Raw genomic sequence first — 12,828 nt, 5'->3', positions numbered from 1 at the left:
AACATTGTAAATCAACTGTACTCCAATAAAATAAATTAAAAAGCAAAGTTGTTTTGAAAAGCGTAAATAAGTAAAATTAGTCAACACATTTTTGAAAAAGAGGAACCACTGGATAGATTCACTTAATTAGATATATAAAAGCTCTGTGCTATTAATATATAGCTGAGCCATCTATAATAGATTAAAGGTGTGATAGCTTCTTTACTGCTGTGATTTGCTAAGATAATATTGACTATTTTTGCTGATTGTAAAGGATCCGCTTGCCAACGCAAGAGATGCAAGTTTGATCCCTGGGTTGGAAAGATCCCCTGGAGTAGGAAATGGCAACCCACTCTAGTATTTTTGCCTCCATGGACAGAGGAGCCTGGCAGGCTACAGTCCATGGGGTTGCAAAGAGTTGGACATGACTGAGAAAGCACACATTTTTGCTGGAGCCAAATGATGCTGCTGAAGTGGCCATCTGTCAAAGGCATTGATACTGCTGCTAATGCTTGCTAGTAGAGTCCTATGATGGATGATGCCCACAATCAAGAGAACTCGTAACTTATTTTACTTAGCATAATATCCTCTAAGTCTATTAATGTTGATGCAAATGGCATGATTTCATTCTTTTTATGGCCGAGTAATATTCCATTGTATATATGTACCACATATTCTTTATCCATTTATTTGTTGATGGACAGTTATGTTGCTTCCATATCTTGGCTGTTGTAAATAATGCTGCAATGAACATAGGGGTCATATATATTTTCAAATTAGTGTTTTTGTTTTCTTCAAATAAACACAAAGGAGTTGAGTTACTGGTTTGAAGTAATATAATTTGAGAGTCAACTATACTTAAATTTAAAAAGAGAGAGAAAGAAAACACATTGCATAAGAGATTCTCTCACTTTCTAGCAAGAGCCACAGGTGACTGCATTCACTCTCACCATTTTATCTACTCATTGTTTCTCTATCTTTTACAGCAGCCCCATCTTTCTAGGACTTGGCAGCTAGGACTGCTGTAGTGAGACTCTGCCCTCTCTTCTACCAGCTCATTGTCCTTGATCACACTGAGGCACCTTGATAATATTTTCACACAAGAGATATTCTTCACTTGCAATCTTTTCCGTAATGATAGTCCTGTCTCATCTGGAGTGGTCCATCTGGAGTGGGCCTGAATTCTAGCAAGAACTTAGTTTAGGCTCAAACCATGACCTTTACATGAAACAAGTTTAATTTTTGTCCCTTGAATCATTTGACCATCTCCTCTCTGTCTCAGTTCAGTTCAGTCACTCAGTCGTATCCAACTTTTTGCAACCCCATGAACTGCAGCACGCCAGGCCTCCCTGTCCATCACCCAAACCCATGTCCATTGAGTTGGTGATGCCATCCAGACATCTTATCCTCTGTTGTCCCCTTCTCCTCCTGCCCTCAATCTTTCCCAGCATCAGGGGCTTTTCAAATGAGTCAGCTCTTCGCATCATGTGGCCAAAGTATTGGAGTTTCAGCTTCAACATCAGTCCTACCAATGAACACCCAGGACTGATCTCCTTTAGGATGGACTGGTTGGATCTCCTTGCAGTCCAACGGACTCTCAAGAGTCGCCTCCAACACCACAGTTCAAAAGCATCAATACTTCAGCACTCAGCTTTCTTCACAGTCCAACTCTAACAGCCATACATGACCACTGGAAAAACCATAGCCTTGACTAGATGGACCTTTGTTGCCAAAGTAATATCTTTGCTTTTTAATATGCTGTCTAGGTTGGTCATAACTTTCCTTCCAAGGAGTAAGTGTCTTTTAATTTCATGGCTACAATCACCATCTGCAGTGATTTTAGAGCCCTGAAAAATAAAGTCAGCCACTGTTTCCACTGTTTCCCCATCTATTTTCCATGAAGTGATGGGACTGGATGCCATGATCTTAGTTTCCTGAATGTTGAACTTTAAGCCAACTTTTTCACTCTCCTCTTTCACTTTCATCAAGAGGCTCTTTAGTTCTTCGTCACTTTCTACCATAAGGGTGGTGTCACAAGGGTGCGTATCTGAGGTTATTGATATTTCTCCTGGCAATCTTCATTCATGTGCTTCTTCCAGCCCAGCATTTCTCATGATGTACTCTGCATAGAAGTTAAATAAGCAGGGTCACAATATACAGCTTTGATGTACTCCTTTTCCTCTTTGGAACCAGTCTGTTGTTCCATGTCTAGTTCTAACTGTTGCTTCCTGACCTGCACACAGATTTCTCAAGAGGCAGGTCAGATGTTCTGGTATTCCCATCTCTTTCAGAATTTTCCACAGTTTCTTGTGATCCACACAGTCAAAGGCTTTGGCATAGTCAATAAAGCAGAAATAGATGTTTTTCTGGAACTCTCTGTCTATATACATCTATTTCCAACATAAGTCTATGTCATTCTCTTAAATATAATTTGGTTTTCAGACCTAAGTGAAATATGGACCCTGCTTCTGAAAAACATTAAGAACTGAAATTACAGTGCAATTTTAACCTTCTTAGGACCATATTCTTACTTTACGAGTCTTGCAACTGTCTTACTAGATCACCAGTTTATCTCTGGAGACATAGCAGGAATCAGTAAAACAGTTGTCTGAGCAACAACAGCTAAGAACAAAACAGAGTTTCAAATTCACACAGTAAGATTGCTCTATATTAATTTATTTTATTAAGATACCCCTTCACCAGAGAAATAAAAAGGCTTAGGGGTGACTTAGAGACAAAGAAAAGAAATCCAATGGCATAAAAGTAAAATAAAGATTAAAATTAGGATAGAGTTGATGATCTGTGAGGCACATTCACAGAGGTACATAGGTAACAGCATCTTTACAAGAGCAGGAGATGGGTTTCAAATTTAGATACAAATGTGTAGGTTGAGCCAGTCATGAAACTTAATTATCTATAGAAGCATCTTTTTGAATAAAGTTTTAAAGCACTATGTTTATTTAAACATTTTAAAAAGTAATACACACACATACAGCACAGCACAATAGGGTAAATAGCAACAAAATTTCCAAGTCTTCCTTCTATCTGTCCAGAGATAGAATACACTGATATGGAAGTGCTAATAGCACTGTTTTGGTTGAGAAGACCAGGAAATGGATTTATTTTTCCTTGTAATTCTTCTGCTGTACTCTACCCTTCTCTACTCACTGATCCGATCCTCTCCTTGATCATTGTCTCCCTTATTGACTTCTAAGTCTGATTTCATGAATTTTCCATCTCTTGTGGTTACTAAAATGAATTCACCATTATCTTTAATACTGAATCCTGTTTATTTAAAATCTTCAACCTTATTATTTATTCCTTGATCCCAAGGGCAGGCAAGATTCTTGTTTTTAGGGCCAACACATTACAACTTGGTGGTGATACCAGTGATTCTGGAACCAGATTCCATGAATTTGTATCCTGTTCCGCCACTTGAAGATTATGGGCCCACTGGCAGGTCACACCTCTTGCCTCAGTTTCCTCATTTTCTGAGCAGGGATAATAGAAGTACTTACTGTGTAGGACTGCTGTGAGCATTAACTAAGCTTTTCATGTAAAGCACTCAGAGCGTAACTAAGATGTTATTAAAGCTATCTAAGTGTTAGCCATTTTTACTATTATTGGAGTGAATAATGGAGTTTCTCTCTCTCACAGCTCCCCTTGTCTCCTCTGTCTTTAATTTTATATTTAACATAGTATTTATTTTATTTCTGGCTGCCCCGCGTCTTCATCCCTGTGTGAGCTTTCTCTAGTTAGAGTAGAGGCTGTTCTCTAGTTGTGGCGTGCAGGCTTCCACTGTACTGACTTCACTTGTTGTGGAGAATAGGCTCTGGGGCTCCTGGGCTCTAGAGCACAGGCCCAATAGTTGTGGCACAAGTGCTTAGTTCTCTGCTGCATGTGGGATCTTCCCAGACCAGGGATCGAACCCATGTCTCCTACATTGGCAGGCAGACTCTTCACCACTAAGCCACGAGTGAAGCTTCTCTGAGGTTGCAGTGGTGAACTGGGAAAATATTTTTCTTTTTCGTCTGCCCATAGCATGACTTCTTGTCCTCTTTCTAGTGGTCACTCACTTCTGACCTAATTTGGTGGGACGGATTCCCACAGTAATGCAGAAGAAGAATAGGCTATTGTAGCAGGCCAATCAGGAGGTGAAGGTGGGTGGGAAAATAGTGAGATGAGTCAAAGCTTTCATCCTTTCGAATTAGTGTTGAAGGTCATTTTCCAGGGCACACAGGGTAAGCAGGAATAGGACTCTGCCAAGAAAAAGCTAAAAACAGTTTTCAACCAAACTGCCCTTTTCTCTTCCATCTACCCACACAATTGTATTTTAAGCATTATTTATAACAGGCGTGTAATGGAGACAATGAACAAATTTGTTTCCCCCCCAAGAGATTTCAGTTACATTAATATACTCATAGAATATCCCTTACCATGCGGTGCCACTTGACACTGGACTGTAGAATGTGGAGACTGCTTACTATTCAAAGAGAAGAGAGAGACTCATTAAAAGAGAATAAACTCACACATGTACACCACGGCTGATTCACGTCAATGTATGGCAAAAACCACTACAATACTGTAAAGTAATTAGCCTCCAACTAAAATAAACAGATTAAAGAGAGAGAATGAACTCTTACCACCTGTTGGAACATATCCCCAAATCTAAAGCTTTGTATAACCTTAATGGCAAAGCCCAATTAAGATAGTATATGAAGACACACACATACAGGAAAATTTCAGACAAATTCATCACAAATTTTACTGAACCCTTAACTAAAGATTAGCCAAAAAGCCATATTAAAAGCATAATCAAGTGGTATTTATTTCAGACATACAAGAATGATGATATTAAAAAGAACATAAAATATAATCTCAACTTTATTAAAAAATTACATGATGATTTTTATTAAGGCAAAATTCCTGATAAAATTTTAAATCAATTCTTGATAACAGTTCTTTAATAAAATAGATGTGTGTCATTCTCTTCATGTGACATATAAACACAAAAGCCAGAGCCAGGTGTAATAAGAGATAATTGGACGTATTCTCAATTAAGAACAAGACAAAGATGACCATTATTACTGCTATCATTTGCCATTTCTGGACATTTCCATACCGAAAAATAGAAATAAGTATATTAAAATTGGAAAGAAAAAGACTGTATTATCTTTTAATTCTTTATCTCATGGGAAAGTATACTAGTGCCTTTTAAATGTGTCTATATCAGAATGATTTAACTAGCATTGAAGTTATGGATGACTGAAGTGTTTGGTAAAATACTCTAATAAAACTTTTAGAATGTGATATGTTTTGTTTGCTTGTTTAAGAGGGTAGCCCTTTGATCATTACTTTCATTTCTTCTAATTGTTCTATTAAAATTTTTTAGGTCTTCTGTACTTCTTTTAAAAAAATAATGTCTTTATTTTAGAATAATTTTAGATTTACAGAAAAGTTCCAAAGATAGCATAGAGTTTTCATGTACCCCTCACCTTATTTCCCCTAATGTTATCATCTTACATAACCATGGCACATCTGTCAAAACTGAAAAGTGAATAAAAGCACAACTTTATTAACTAAACTGTAGACTTTATTTGTCTATTAAAGTCCTTTTCCTGTTCCAGGATTCAATTCAGGATCCCACATTGCATTTAATAGTCATTTCTCCTTCATTTCCTCTATTTTGTGATTATTTTGTAATCTTTCCTTGTTCATGAATTTGACTATTTTGGAAGGGTACCTGGTCAGATGTTTTGGAATTCCCCTCAAGTTTGCATTTATCTGATATTTTATCAACATTTCATTGGAGATACAGTTTTTTTGGGGAAAATATCACAGAAGTGGAGTGTTCTTCATATCAGAAAGTATCAGATTTTGAGTTTATTCACATATCAAATTTGTTTTTCCCTTATCAAATGCAGGGATGCAGCTTCATCTTTATGTATGCTTTCTTTCCTCCATTTTCCTTGGATTTACTGAGAGGTTCTTTTTCTAACTTCTTGTGGATTCTTGATTCAATTATTTCCATCCTTCCTAGTTTATAATTCTAAGTATGTAAATGTGTGGATTTTTCTCTGCATGCTCTTTCATCTATATGTTATAGATTCTAATATGTAGGGCTATCAAGATTCTGTAATTTCTGTATTAATTTTCTCTTTAACCTAAAGTTGTTTAAAATAGAGTATCTTATACGGCAAATGATAGGAATTTTTTGTTTCCTAAATTTATTACTGACATATATATATTTTTTTGCATTGTGATCAGAGAATATTTCTGCTGTTTCTACAATTTGGAATTTATACAGAAATTTCTAGGTTAACATATGGCTATCTTTTATGAGTATTCCTTTTTGTGAGCACTAGGAAAAAAAGATATATTCTTTGCATTCAGGGCTAGAGATTAATATACGAGTTTCTCTCTCTCACCCACACACGTATATACACACTTACCTTTGTCTTCAACATAGCCTAAATTCTTACTTGCTTTAATAATCCTGAAGGACATGCTGACAGAGGTGTCTTAAAGCTTCTGCTACTAATGCTGTAAAAGAGTATTTTGTATTAGTACATAAACCAGTATGTGTTCCTAGAGCTTTGTTTTGCTTTATGAATTTTGATACTACTATGTTATATGGTATTTCAGTTCAGTTCAGTTGCTCAGTTGTGTCCGACTCTTTGTGACCCCATGAACCGCAGCATGCCAGGCTTCCCTGTCCATCACCAACTCCCGGAGTCCACCCAAACCCATGTCCATTGAGTCGATGATATGATGCAATCATCTCATCCTCTGTTGTCCCCTTCTCCTCCTGCCCTCGATCTTTCCCAGCATCAGGGGCTTTTCAAATGAGTTAGCTCTTCGCATCAGGTGGCCAAAGTATTGGAGTTTCAGCTTCAACATCAGTCCTACCGATGAACACCTAGGACTGATCTCCTTTAGGATGGACTGGTTGGATCTCCTTGCAATCCAAGGGACTCTCAACAGTCTTCTCCAACACCACAGTTCAGAAGCATCAATTCTTCAGTGCTCATCTTTCTTTATAGTCCAATCCATACATGACTACTGGAAAAACCATAGCCTTGACTAGACAGACTTTTGTTGACAAAGTAATGTCTCTGCTTTTGAATATGATGTCTAAGTTGGTCATAACTTTTCTTCCAAGGAGTAAGCATCTTTTAATTTCATGGCTGCAACCACCATCTGCAGTGATTTTGGAGCCCAGAAAAATAAAGTCAGCCACTGTTTCCCCATCTATTTTCCATGAAGTGATAGGACCTGATGCCATGATCTTAGTTTTCTGAATGTTGAGCTTTAAGCCATTTTTTTCACTCTCCTCTTTTACTTTCATCAAGAGGCTCTTTAGTTCTTCTTCACTTTCTGCCATAAGGGTGCTGTCATAGGGGTGCATATCTGAGGTTATTGATATTTCTCCTGTCAATTTAGATTATTTTAATTTTCAATTGCTGTGTAACAAGTTACCATAAATGTAATGATTTAAAAAAACACCCATTTATTATTTGACATTTTCTGCTGGTCAAGGTCAGGCAGTGCTTAGGGTCCCACATGGCTAGAATCAAGGTGTCAGTATGAACTTCCATCTCACTTGAGATTCAAGATCCTCTTCCAAGGTCATTAAGTTGTCAGCAGAGTTCAGTTCCTTGAGGCTGAAAGACTGAAGATCCTGCCCTCTTGCTGGCTGTGTCTGAGGGCATTTTTGAGCTTCTAGAAACTGTCTGCAGTTTCTTGCTCTGTGGCCCCTTCACACTACCAACACTACTTCTGTCTCCAACATCTAAGACCTAGACTTAAAGGGATCATGTGATTACATCAAGCCATTCATAGTACTCCTTTGATTAACTCAAAGCCAACTGTCTAGTAAACTACTTAACATCTATAAAATCCCTTTTGCTAAGTATTGTGTAACAATCATATCCCATTATATTCAGAGCTCCAGGCTTTATCCTTTCTTAACCTTTTAGCTTCAAGAGGTGAGATTTATACAAGGCAAGGATACTCAGAGACAGGAATATTGCAGGACATCTTAAAATTCTTCTTGCTGCATGCATTTTTATAATTTTTATCTTCATTATGGTTTATAGATTTTCTCATTACATGATTCACTTAAAAAATCACATTTAATGCTTTAAAGTTAATTCAAGTCTAAAAGTCAACTTGTCTGAATTAAGATCCTGACTCCTAATTTTTTGTTGTTGTTTACATTTTCTTTGTGTACTTTGCCCCATCTTTGAGTTATTTTGCTTTTTAAATGTTTCTAGTAGGTAGAATATCGCTGGGTTTCATGTAATTTAACCAGATTCCTTCTCTGTAATGCAAAAGTAGGAAGTCAAGAGATCCCTGGAATAATAGGCAAATTTGCTCTTGGAGTACAGAATGAAGCAGGGGAAAGACTAATAGAGTTTTGCCAAGAGAACGCATTGGTCATAGCAAACACCCTCTTCCAACAAACGCAAGAGAAGACTCTACACATGGACATCACCAAATAGTCAATACTGAAATCGGATTGATTATATTCTTTGCAGCCAAAGATGGAGAAGCTCTATATAGCCAGCAAAAACAAGACCAGGAGCTGACTGTGGCTCAGATCATGAACTCCTTATTGCCAAATTCAGACTTTAATTGAAGAAAGTAGGGAAACCACTAGACCATTCAGGTATGACCTAAATCAAATCCCTTATGACTATACAGTGGAAGTGACAAATAGATTCAAGAGATTAGATCTGATAGACAGAGTGCCTGAAGAACTATGGACAGAGGTTTGTGACATTGTACAGGAGGCAATGATCAAGACAATCCCGAAGAAAAAAACATGCAAAAAGGCAAGATGTTTGTCTGAGGAGGCCTTACAAATAGCTGTGAAAAGAGAGAAGTGAAAGGCAAAGGAGAAAAGGAAAGATATACCCATTTGAATGCAGAGTTCCAAAGAATAACAAGGAGAGGTAAGAAAGCCTTCCTCAGTGATCAGTGCAAATAGAGGAAAACAACAGAATGGGAAAGACTAGAGATCTCATTAAGAAAATTAGAGATACCAAGGGAACATTTCATGCAAAGATGAGCACAATAAAGGACAGAAATGGTATGGACCTAACAGAAGCAGAAGATATTAAGAAGAGGTGGCAAGAATACACAGAAGAACTATACAAAAAAGATCTTCATGACCAAGATAATCACGATGGTGTGATCACTCACCTAAAGCCACACATCCTGGAATGTGAGGTCAAGTGGGCCTTAGGAAGCATCACTACAAACAAAGCTAGTGGAGGTGATGGAATTCCAGTTGAGCTATTTCAAATCCTTAAAGATGATGCTATGAAAGTGCTGCATTCAATATGCCAGCAAATTTGGAAAACTTAGCAGTGGCCACAGAACTGGAAAAGTCAGTTTTCATTCCAATCCCAAAGAAAGGCAATGCGAAAGAACGCTCAAGCTTCTGCACATTCCACTCATTTCACACGCTGGCAAAATAATGCTCAAAATTCTCCAAGCCAGGCCTCAATACTATGTGAACTGTGAACTTCCAGATGTCCAAGCTGGTTTTAGAAAAGGCAGAGGAACCAGATTTCAAATTGCCAACATCCGTTAGATCATTGAAAAAGTAAGAGAGCTCCAGAAAAACATCTACTTCTGCTTTATTGACTATGCCATAGCCTTTTGACTGTTGGATCCCAACGAACTGTGGAAAACTCTTAAAGAGAAGGGAATACCAGGCCATCTCACCTGCCTCCTGAGAAATATGTATCAGCTCAGGAAGCAACAGTTAGAACTGGACATGGAACAACAGACTACCTCCAGATCAGGAAAGGAGTATATCAAGGCTGTATATTGTCACCTTGCTTATTTATGCAGAGTATATCATGAGAAACGCTGGACTGGATGAAGTACAAGCTGGAATCAAGATTGCCAGGAGAAATATCAATAACCTCAGATATGCAGATGACACCACCCTCATCGAAGAAGGTGAAGAACTAAGGAGCCTCTTGATGAAAGCGAAAGAGGAGAGTGAAAAAGTTGGGTTAAAGCTCAACATTCAGAAAACGAAGATCATGACATCTGGTCCCATCACTTCATGGCAAATAGATGGGGAAACAGTGGAAACAGTGACAGACTTTATTTTGAGGGGGGCCTCCAAAATCACTGCAGATGGTGACTGCAGCCATGAAATAAAAGATGGTTACTCCTTGGAAGGAAATTTATGACCAACCTAGACAGCATATTAAAAAGCAAAGACATTACTTTGCCAACAAAAGTCCATCTAGTCAAAGCTATGGTTTTTCAGGTAGTCATGTATAGATGTGAGAGTTGGACTATAAAGAAAGCTGACTGCTGAAGAATTGATACTTTTGAACTGTGGCATTAGAGAAGACTCTTGAGAGTCCCTTAGACTGCAAGAAGATCCAGCCAGTCCATCCTAAAGGAGATTAGTCCTGAATACTCACTGGAAGGAATGATGTTGAAGCTGAAACTGCAATACTTTGGCCACCTGATGGGAAGAACTGACTAACTGGAAAAGACCCTGATGCTGGGAAAGACAGAAGGCAGGAGTAGAAGGGGACAACAGAGGATGAGATGGTTGGATGGCATCACCGGCTCAATGGATATGAGTCTTAGCAAACTCCGGGAGTTGGTGATGAACAGGGAGGTGTGGTGCACTGCAGTCCATGGGCTCGCAAAGAGTGGAACACCACTGAGCAACTGAACTGAACAGAGTAGATTTTGGTCTTAATTTTGTTAAAATTTTATGCTGTTGTTTTGTTGTTTTTGCTACTTTTAAGTCCTTTAATGCCTAGTATTTTTTCCCTTACTTTCTTTGTTTGTGTGTGTGTGTGTGTGTGTGTGTGATATGGTGTGTTTTGGGGCATTTCTTTAAATATGAAATGTTATATTCCTGTTGTGATTATCATTAAGATGACTCTAATTTTTGTAATGTATTTATTTCTCAAAACTTTATAGACTGAATCTGTCGATTCCAGCTGTGAACAAAGATGAAGTTTGTTTATTTCTATTTCCTCCCTTCCCTCATTCCCTATATCATTTTAGTTGATTAAATCACTTAGTGAAAAATTTATGCTTTTTGTATATATTACTTGATGACCTATTAATCCTCAAATTTAAATAATAAAGAAATCACAGTACTTACCTTTTCTTCTTCCTTATTTCCTAATTTTCATGGATGATTAGTTATATAATTTTCATGCTTACCCGGTTTAAATATTTACATTCAGTTCTGTAAAAACAATCCCCATTTTCTTTTAAATAGATTCAGTGCACACTGCTTCTCTAGCCTCTCTGTGAGCTGAAGTTTATTTTCTATTAGTCCCTTGAAGAAGGGAATCACATTCCTTGAGTTCTTCCATGTTAAAAACCATTTCTCACAATCACTCTGTTTGATTGTTTTTTTCAAACATTCCATATTTACTAAATGTGTATTACCAGTTTACTGTATCAAAGTCTTAGCTTTAGCAAAAGTTTTCCTTTTAAAATTCTCACAAGATTGAATACAAATGTGAAGAAATTTTAGAACCGATCTAGAATGTTTCCTGCGGTACAAGTTTTGCTATTCCGGGATTTTACATGTGTAAGGTTTATTTTAATAAATAAATTGTGACTGACATTTAAACAAATTGATCTTTAAACTCCTTAGTCTCGAGCGTTTCATCACCTGATGAATTTGTCTGTTTCCTGACTCCTTGAAATCCAGCTTCATTGAGAAAAATAAATGTTTTATGGAAAGGAGCTCAATTTTAGAGCTTGAGTGCTTGAGGTGAGTCTAAATTTTGATGATGTAAACTGCCATAAGTTAGTATAAGTATTTGAGATGCTTGTGAGGCAAGAGAGATGTGGTCAAGATGGTGGGAAAGAAGATAGACATGGAGTCAGGAGATTAACAAAAATAAACTCTTTCAAATGGCAAATTTGTTAAGAACGTTAGAAGAGGGCTCATTGTGAGGTAAATTATAATATATTCATAATTTTTTCAAGAGAACAAAAACTAAGAAAAGTAATCAAGGTTAGGAAGAAGACAAGCTTTTGACTGAAGGACCAATAGAAGAAAACCACTTAACTTATGTGTACCTTCTTTGCAATTGATAGCAGGCAGGTAGTGAAGAGAAACTCCAGTGTTTTACCTCTTAGACAAAGGAATCCTTTGAGATGTTGTTGCTCGTCATGACAACAATATATTTCAAAGATTCCATTTTGGAATGGACATGGTTCTTGCCTCGAAAGTACTGATATGCCCAAATGGCTGGTAATGCTCACTGTCACTCCCGGGGAGGGAAGCCTCTGGTTCCTATGTTATCAGCACTTAAAGGTAGCTCTGCAAACCAACAGCTTGACAGCCAGTGGACAAAGGATATGAATAGAAAATTCACAGAAGAGGAAAAGTGAATGGTCAATACAGATTACAAGATGCTTAATCTTCCTCAAAGTCACAGAAATGCAAACCAGTAAAGTACCATTTCACAACAAATAAGTAAAAATTAAAACTGAAAATAAAATTTAAAAACTGATTATTTAAATATTGGCAAAGATCAAAGAAACTGGAACTTTCTCACACCACTGGAGGAAGTACAAATGCCATAGCTACTTTGTAGAGCAATTTTCACATTTTAGAAAAATTGAAAAACTACATGCCGAAATTTTCAGTTGTTGGTCCATAGACCATTTGTAGAATTTGCAAACTTGGAGGCATGGGGAAGGATATTCACTGCAGCATTATTTTTATGATGAATTTAAGATGTATTTTATATTTAATAAAATTTACCATTTTAAAGTGTACAACTCAGTAGTTTTAATTATAATTAAAGATTTGTACAACCATCAGCACTACCT

General features: G+C 37.2%; 1 protein-coding gene across 1 annotated transcript in view; it reads right to left on the bottom strand.

The window, feature by feature from the left end:
* MROH9 (maestro heat like repeat family member 9) overlaps positions 1-6,486 on the bottom strand; it is a 94,609-nt gene extending 88,123 nt beyond the window's left edge. Inside the window, exons 1-2 of the mRNA XM_018059940.1 lie at positions 6,432-6,486; positions 4,416-4,462 (exon numbers count right to left, since the gene is read on the bottom strand). Coding sequence (XP_017915429.1) covers positions 4,416-4,462; positions 6,432-6,486 — 102 coding nt within the window. The remainder of the gene's footprint in view (positions 1-4,415; positions 4,463-6,431) is intronic.

Source organism: Capra hircus, chromosome 16, assembly GCF_001704415.2.
Source record: "Capra hircus breed San Clemente chromosome 16, ASM170441v1, whole genome shotgun sequence".
NCBI classification, from domain to species: Eukaryota; Metazoa; Chordata; class Mammalia; order Artiodactyla; family Bovidae; genus Capra; species Capra hircus.
Note: the sequence above shows the minus strand (reverse complement) of the source record. Positions and strands in the feature narration are given on the sequence as shown.